We start from the raw sequence: 8,537 nt of genomic DNA, 5'->3' as shown, positions 1-8,537 counted from the left end.
GAAACATGAACTGACTTGAGGTGGTGTTTGTAGGCTGTATGCTTGCTATGTGAAGTAACTGAGCATTGAGCGTCTCCATTAGTTACAGTTGCTATGCTTGTCAACATTTGAATCATGGACTATTTATATATACTATTTATATAGTGCTTTTAAACACAGACATTCGAATTTCATGAAAAAGAAACTAGCCCATTTTGAAAGTGATGGCAGAAACACTTTGTAAAAATGTTGGGACAGGAGCAAAAATAAATCCTGGAAAAGTAAGTGGAAAATGAAACAGTAGGAGAAGCGTTTTGCAAATAATTGGATTAACTGTCAGCAAGTCAGTAACATGTTTGGGTATAAAAACATAAGCTTAGAGAGGCAGTGCTTCAGAGTAGTTCACCAATCTACAAAAAAGTAACTCTACAAAGTGCGGACAGTTTTCCTCATCTGAAAATTGCCAAGAGTTTAAATACCTCATCATGTATAGTGCAAAATATCAAAAGATTCAGAGAATCTGGAGAAATCTCTCTGCAGAAGGGAGAAGGCTGAAAATCAATACTGGATGCCTGTGAGCATCGTGCCCTCAGGCGGCACCGCATTAAGGAACAGGCATGAATGTGGCATAGAAATAACTGCATGAGCTCAGGAACATTTTCACAAATCATTTTCTGGTAACACAGGTCAGTGTGCCGTCCATAAATGCAAATCTCCATATGTGATTTAAAAAAGCCACCATCTTCTCATCTAAAAGGGTCTGAAGCAAAGTGGAAAACTGTTCTGTGGACAATGAATTGAAACTCTATATATAATTTGAAAAACACTGACCCTGTAACCTCTAAAGAGCAGAGAGACCATTCGCCTTGCTATCAGGACTTAAGTTCCAAAGCCTACAGCTCTGATGGATACCAATTGGTATCCAGTGATGTATTAGTGCCTATGGAATTGGCAGCTTGCACATCTGGAAAGGCATCAACAATGGTGAAAGATATATACAGGTCAGATAAATATCCACTCCCATTCAGATGTCTTTTTTAGGGAAGGTCTTGCATATTTCAGCAAAAAAGCACAATACATCTATTACAACAGCATGGCTTCACAGTAGAAGAGTCTGGGTGCTGAATTGGCCTGCCTGCAGTCCAGACCTTCTGGGAACTGAAAAGATTTGGAGTATCATAAAATGAAAAATGTGGCAAAGAAGACCCTGGACTGCTGAGCAGCAAAAGTCCGACATCAGACAAGACTGAGATAACATTACTCTCCCCAAATTCCAATAACTGTTGTCCTCAGTTCGCAGAATTGACAGGGAAGTAAATAAAAGTTTTTTTGAGACATGCTGCTGCCATCAAATTCAAAATGAGTTAATATTTTTTTAATTGTGATTTTTTTTCCCCACTTTAAACATTTGATATGTTTCTATGTTATATTTAGAATAAATCACCAAGTCACTTCGCCAGTTTAAGAATGAAATGACGTAGGACCTTCAAACTGATACCACAGGTGTATCTATTAAAAATATCGGACGAGTTTGAATCTCACTGACCTTGATGTCACAGTATCAGAGGTGAGAGTAAGTTTTCTGAAACTCTTGTGAAAGCGATAAGGTGACAAAAGATGTTGAAATTGTTACCACAGGTGTGTCTACTGGTGCTCTAAGCCACCTGTAACCACATATTAAAACAGTACCTTATTCTATGCAAGTAAGCAGTATACTTTAGAATGTTTTCTGCCAGCAATGAATGACTTAATATCCGTCATCATAACTGTTTATTTCACTTGCTTACACCACCCTTCAACTTCTTTTTAAGCCAAAGCACACTCTCTGAGAAAGACCTACTGTGTACTTACAGGCCTTCCTTTCTTGGAAGGCCTGTAAGTACACAGTCTGCAAATGCAGAGAAGTAGAATCACAATGGCTCATTAAATGCAAGGTCACTGCAGCTTGATGTTATCGTTTCCACTTATGCAACCCTGGTACATATCTGTTGTAGAATCGAGACCTCCTGTTGTCATTATGTGTAGGCTAGCATTACTCCTCTACACAGGTTGTTCAGTCTTGTCCAAAAAATTTTAAGGTGTATTGCTGATGAGTTTTTTTGTTTTTTCATCTGACCACAGGACACATCTCAGTTGAGGATGTCATCAATACAAACCTGTTTCCTGTCCATCCCTGCCCTCCTCTTCCTAGTCCTTCCAATAGATCCCACTTTAGCTGAAGTAGTGACATCAGTATCAATCTGTAAACAATTTCTTCTTGAGGAAACGCCCCCTCAGGTCCCTGGTGTCTTGGAAAGTGGAAAAATCCTGAACCAGAACCAGTACAAGCCTATTTGCCAGACTTATAAGAACAAGAGGAGGTTTTTAACTCTCTATGACATCAAGAACAAGATTCCAGTATTTTCTGCATACAAGTACATTGGAGACGTAGAAATAAAGCGACCCCGCAGTCATTGGCAGATAGAGCCACAGGTAGGTCTCACAGACTGTAAATCAAACTTTTATTTATATCTTACAATGTGCTACTGTACAGGGTGGGCCATTTATATGGATACACCATAATAAAATGGGAATGGTTGGTGATATTAAAGTCCTGTTTGTGGCACATTAGTATATGTGAGGGGGCAAACTCCTCAAGATGGGTGGTGACCATGGTGGCCATTTAGAAGTCGGCCATCTTGGATACAACTTCTGTTTTTTCAATAGGAAATGTCACAAGAAAAACAATGGTGTGCTTGGTTTCAACGTAACTTTATTCTTTCATGAGTTATTTACAAGTTTCTGACCACTTATAAAATGTGTTCAGTGTGCTGCCCATTGTGTTGGATTGTCAATGCAACCCTCTTCTCCCACTCTTCACACACTGATAGCAATACCGCAGGAGAAATGCCAGCACAGGCATCCAGTATCCGTAGTTTCAGGTGCTGCACATCTCGTATCTTCACACCATAGACAATTGCCTGCAGATGACCCCAAAGATAAAAGTCTAAGGAGGTCAGATCGGGAGACCTTGGGGGCCATTCAACTGGCCCACGATGACCAATCAACTTTCCAGGAAACTGTTCATCTAGGAATGCTTGGACCTGGCACCCATAATGTGGTGGTGCACCATCTTGCTGGAAAAACTCAGGGAACGTGCCAGCTTCAGTGCATAAAGAGGGAAACACATCATCATGTAGCAATTGCAAATATCCAGTGGCCTTGAGGTTTCAATTGATGAAGAATGGACCCACTATCATTGTACCCCATATACCACACCAAACCATCACTTTTGTTGGTCCAACAGTCTTGGAGGGATCCATCCAATGTGGGTTAGTGTCAGACCAATAGCGGTGGTTTTGTTCACATAAAAGTTTGCCTCATCACTGAACAAAATCTTCTGTGGGAACTGAGGGTCCTGTTCCAATTTTTGTTTTGCCCATTCTGCAAATTCTGTGCGCCGATCTGGGTCATCCTCGTTGAGATGCTGCAGTAGCTGGAGTTTGTAAGGGTGCCATTTGTGAGTAGCTAATATCCGCCAAAGGGATGTTCGACTAATGCCACTCTCCAGTGACATGCGGCAAGTGCTACGCTGTGGGCTCTTGCTGAATGAAGCTAGGACAGCCACTGATGTTTCTTCATTAGTGACAGTTTTCTTGCGTCCACATTTTGGCAAATCCAACACTGAACCAGTTTCACGAAACTTAGCAAGCAGTTTGCTAACTGTAGCATGGGAGATGGGTGGTCTCGTAGGTTGTCTTGCATTGAAATCTGCTGCAATGACCCGGTTACTGCATTCACCAGATATCAACACAATTCCGATCCGCTCCTCACGTGTTAACCTCTTCGACATGTCAATGGCTGTGAACAAAGAGAAACTTGTAAATAACTCATGAAAGAATAAAGTTACGTTGAAACCAAGCACACCATTGTTTTTCTTGTGACATTACCAATAAGTTTGATGTGTCACATGGCCCTCTTCCTATTGAAAAAACAAAAGTTGTATCCAAGATGGCCGACTTCTAAATGGCCACCATGGTCACCACCCATCTTGAGGAGTTTGCCCCCTCACATATACTAATGTGCCACAAACAGGACTTTAATATCACCAACCATTCCCATGTTATTACGGTGTATCCATATAAATGGCCCACCCTGTATATTCATAACTAACTGTAAGCCTCTTTGCAGCTTGAGAATGAAAATGACAGCAATAACATGAGGAGAAAAGACAAAGAGAAGATCTACAATCACCAGGCTGTCGACACTGATTTGAAATCCAATGGAACATATGACAAAGGTCACATATTTCCAAGCTCTCATGCATTCACTAAAGATGACAAACTGGCTACTTTCACCCTGACCAACATTGTTCCACAAGCAAGAACTTTCAACCAGGGAAGCTGGAACAAAATGGAGAGGTGCATCAAATGTGTTATGGACAAATACTGCAAAAATAGCAGTGGTGTCACTGAAGTTTTTGTGGTAACTGGAGCACAACCCAGCTCTAACAACATCCTCAACAACAAGATTAACATTCCCTCCATGCTCTGGTCGGCATTCTGCTGCTACAGCTCCAACATGGACATGTGGATCGCTAGCGCACACTGGGGCGAAAATGTTCCAGATGAATCTAAACACAAATATCTACAGACCAAGACTCTGTCAGAACTGCACAACAAACTGAGGACAGCAGACTCTGAGTTTAACATGTTTCCTGGAACACAGTGTCCTCTACACAAGACTGTCTCACAGTTTTACCCAGATATCAAAAACTGCTTCTGCCCCTCATCCATATCAACCACTTCTGCCCCTAGCAATTTAACAACTCCCACTCCACCTTCTGGTTCAACCACATTACAACTGACCCCACGCTTCAAATTCTACTCCTAACACATCTGTTTCTCTACTTTTAACACCTTCTATTAGCTCTATGTCAGATTGGTGACCTGACCTGGGTGTGCCCCACCTCTCGCCCTATGGTAGCTGGGATAGGCTCCAGTGCAACCATTGACCCTATTTAACATAAGCAGAAGAGAATGGATGGATGAATTCCCATGATGCAGTTCATCGTGTTTCTTCAGTCACCATTTTCACTTGCTATGGGATTATTCATCTCTCTCCCTTCACCCCCCCCCCGCGCCGCTACATCGACAAAAACCGGCTCTCCCATTTGAACATCTGCCTTGCTTACTAAGATCTGGCTCTCCAGTTGCTACATCTACTCCTCTTACTATGATGGGCTTTTATCTACAACATCATACAACATCAGAATTTTAACTCAATATCTGACCTTGTGATTGTGACATTTGAAACATCAGGCTCAGTTTTCTCTCTGAACTTTGCCCCTAGAGGGACTAATGCATATACAGATGCTGATTACAATAAACAATGCAAATATTTTCATTAATCTCTAGAACTGATTTCAGCATATATATATATATATATATATATATATATATATATATATTTGTCTTGTGTTAGACTATCAAATGTTTTAGGTTTATTTCTTTATTTGAAGCACGTTTTCTGTTAGTAAAAAAAAATTAAACCTGAATACACAAAGTGGTACAATATATTATTCAATAACTTCAATACATGCACAAACTTCGCTTGATGTATCATGGGAAACTTGAGATTCAGTATCTTGCCCAATGAAGAATGACAATAGCAATGCAAACAGAACTAGTAAATATGAACAATTGATGATAAATTCGGACAGATTTATCAAGGTAACACAAGAACATTCACTGCCTGGACTAGCATATGGATGCTATGCACCACGTGGAATGCAAAGATACAGTTAGAAACAACTCCCCTCGACAAAAATGCACAGGTCTTTCAATAAACTGATAGCAACAAAGGTTGTGACAGCTAATAAACGTATTAATACTCTCAGCTGCTTCATAAACGCACAGAAGGAAATGCCCACTGCATGGTAAGCCTCACAATGACTAGTTAAATTGGCTGCTGTAGCGAGAAGGGTAACCAGTCATGAGATGGTGATTAAGTTTTTCGCCACAAGGTGTCACTGCTATTTAAAAATTATTCTGTGAAAAGTGATCATTGTTTTTCCAGCTAACTTCATTATCGGCCCATTTATTCACCTGATTCTTCCTGCTCTTGTTGAAACTTGTACAATGTTTTAAATCTGCACCACTGATTCATCCTCTTTAAAGACAGCTTGCTGTCTTTAACAGTCTCATTATTTACTTGACTTGTTTATATGCAGATTTCTCCAAAACATATGTTGATCACAGTTATTGACAGAATGGTATGATAAGTATTGTTTTGACTTGTGCAGGACTCGTCTGTGTCACTGTTTCACAGAACATCATCTTCAAGATCTGGCGATAAACCAAATTGGCCAGCAGGTGTCACTAGCAAAGCACCGCGTGGGTCTTTTCTTTGGCGTTAGATCAATAAAACCAACTGTCAAGAAAAATATAATTGCTTTTTCCTAATTATGATTACATTCACAGATTTTCATTTTTATATGTATTTATATTCTCTGTGTTTTATACAGGTGGTTTTTGCCAGGCCTGCAGCGCCTGTTTTGATCTATTTGATCAAAACTATTTGATTATTGTGTGCATGCAGTTTGTTTCAGTTTCAGTTGCTTCTCTTTTTTTTTCCTTATTTTAATCTTTTGTCTTTTACTTTTTTGTCTTTTACTTATTATTGTAGGTGGTTATTTGTTTTAGTTTTCTCTTTGATCATTGTCTCTAGGACTCTAAAAATGTGATTTTTGAGTTTAACAAATTTATTACATGAAATTCCATCATCATCATCCATGCTTCACTGACTATTCACAGAACAACACATCAATTTACGGTATATGTCACATGTCATATAATTTTATGTAAAGGTAAAGGTAACAGTGGTCGCCATGGTAATCAGAGTAAGCTGGGCGAGTGGCTCCAGCAGATGCCAGGACCAAGATCCAAGATCTCTGTCCAGAGGAGCGCAGTCCTAGGAACAGCAAAGGTACTCCACTGTTAGAGGACCCGACCTTTAAGGATAAAGACCATATTTTAAGTATTTCATTAATCATTTTCCTTTTTGATTTATTTTCCCTTTAATTAAACTGGACATCACTTTAAATACTTCTAAATTTGAAATGTCCTATTAAAGAATCTCTGATAACAATGAATTAAAATTCCAGTTTTAGTGGCATTCGAAGGATGTCTCGCTGTTCTCACCTCACTGTACCCTCACCTGCTAAAACTTTATACAAGCTGCTAAATATGAAATTAAACAGCCTAGAAGATAACATAAAATAGCATGTGTTTTCTGACATAACTGAAATCTAATCTTTACGAAAAATCGGACAGTGTTACACACATAACTATGTGTTATCTGAAAATGCACAGGTGTGCACTTATGCAGAAACATTTCAGAGACACACCCAATGAGATAAAGAACAAAAAGGTTTGCAAAACAAAAGGTATCACCTGATGCAGAGTTAAGACGACCCAGCTCCAACAATAGATCATATTTAAGCAAAGCAGCAGCTTGTTGTGCATTTAAATATTACCAGCTGTGTTATAACCATTGTGACAAAATGGTAAATTGAGAGCTAATTTACCTTTGCCACATCAATAACAATCATGAAAGTGGGGTTTTGTTATGGGAATTTTGGCATTACAGTTTTTCTGGTTTAAGATTTTTCATTGAGGTTATTTGTTGTTAACAATGAAAACTGTAATTAACAACTGCCAACTGTTAACACTAGATTTCCTTTAGAGTCAGCTGTGTACTGCTTGGTCCAGAGACACCAGTTCCAATATTCTATTCTATTCTATTCTATTTTGGGGCCATGAAAGGCTTTAAAAGTATAATCCTAAAATCAGTTCTTAAACAAATGGGCAGTTGGTGCAGAGTCATTAAAACCGGTGTAATATCCTCACATTTCTTGGGCAATTGCAGCGACTGAGAATAAAAGGATCATTAATCATATGAGTGTCAGCAAAACTCACAGTATTAGGCTAATAATAATAATAATAATAATAATAATAATAATAATAAGTTTTTGTAACACTTTAAAACATGTAAAACTCTTCTGAATCTGGATTAAAAAAACACAGAAAATAAATGTACTGTATGGATCCCAACAGGGAATCAAATAATTATTTAATAATAATAATTGTGGTTTGTAGTCTAAAGTGCTTTGGGTGATCGGTGATGCTAGAAAAGCTCAAGTTAAAAATTTGGTTGCTGTTTTTAACCCTGTTTCGTTTGGTGGTTTTGGTTTCCGGCAGATTGAAACGGTTGCCTGTATTTCATATGGAAAATGGCAGCTGAAGACTTGCTTGCAGCTTGCACAGTTTCATAGTGATTGGTGGTTGCCAGGGGTTACTGGTCTCTGGACCTGTCCGACTGGCTCATTTGCACAGTGAATGCTAGTTGTGCTTTTTACTCATCTATGAGTTTGATGGCATCTGCAGCAAAAAGAATTCATGTGATATAATCAGCTACATAATGCCAACTGTTGGAGACTAAAGCAGTCCCTTTCCCTTTTCTGAGCTGGTATCTAAAAAATGTTATCTAATTCTAATCAGTCTCACTTGGTTGGCAGT

At 39.1% G+C, this 8,537-nt stretch overlaps 1 protein-coding gene across 1 annotated transcript; it reads left to right on the top strand.

Annotated features, from left to right (window-relative positions):
• Window positions 1-1,894: 1,894 nt before the first annotated feature.
• LOC146390248 (endonuclease domain-containing 1 protein-like) lies at window positions 1,895-4,993 on the top strand. The gene is made up of 2 exons (XM_084918133.1): window positions 1,895-2,451; window positions 4,150-4,993. Exons 1-2 carry the CDS (start codon window positions 2,119-2,121, stop codon window positions 4,849-4,851), a joined length of 1,035 nt encoding a protein of 344 aa, XP_084774259.1. The 5' UTR covers window positions 1,895-2,118; the 3' UTR covers window positions 4,852-4,993.
• The last annotated feature ends 3,544 nt before the right edge of the window (window positions 4,994-8,537 follow it).

Source organism: Perissodus microlepis, chromosome 3 (genome assembly GCF_051167445.1).
Source record: "Perissodus microlepis isolate ML-2025 ecotype Zambia chromosome 3, ASM5116744v1, whole genome shotgun sequence".
Classification (NCBI taxonomy): Eukaryota; Metazoa; Chordata; class Actinopteri; order Cichliformes; family Cichlidae; genus Perissodus; species Perissodus microlepis.
The sequence above is the reverse complement of the archived record's forward strand: the minus strand, read 5'-3'. Positions and strand labels throughout refer to the sequence as shown.

Excerpts from the sequence above, each read along its gene's own strand:
- LOC146390248 (XM_084918133.1), top strand. The coding sequence starts at position 2,119 with ATGTCATCAATACAAACCTGTTTCCTGTCCATCCCTGCCCTCCTCTTC. Across the intron at positions 2,452-4,149 it reads ATTGGCAGATAGAGCCACAG|CTTGAGAATGAAAATGACAG; the intron begins GTAGGTCTCACA and ends GCCTCTTTGCAG.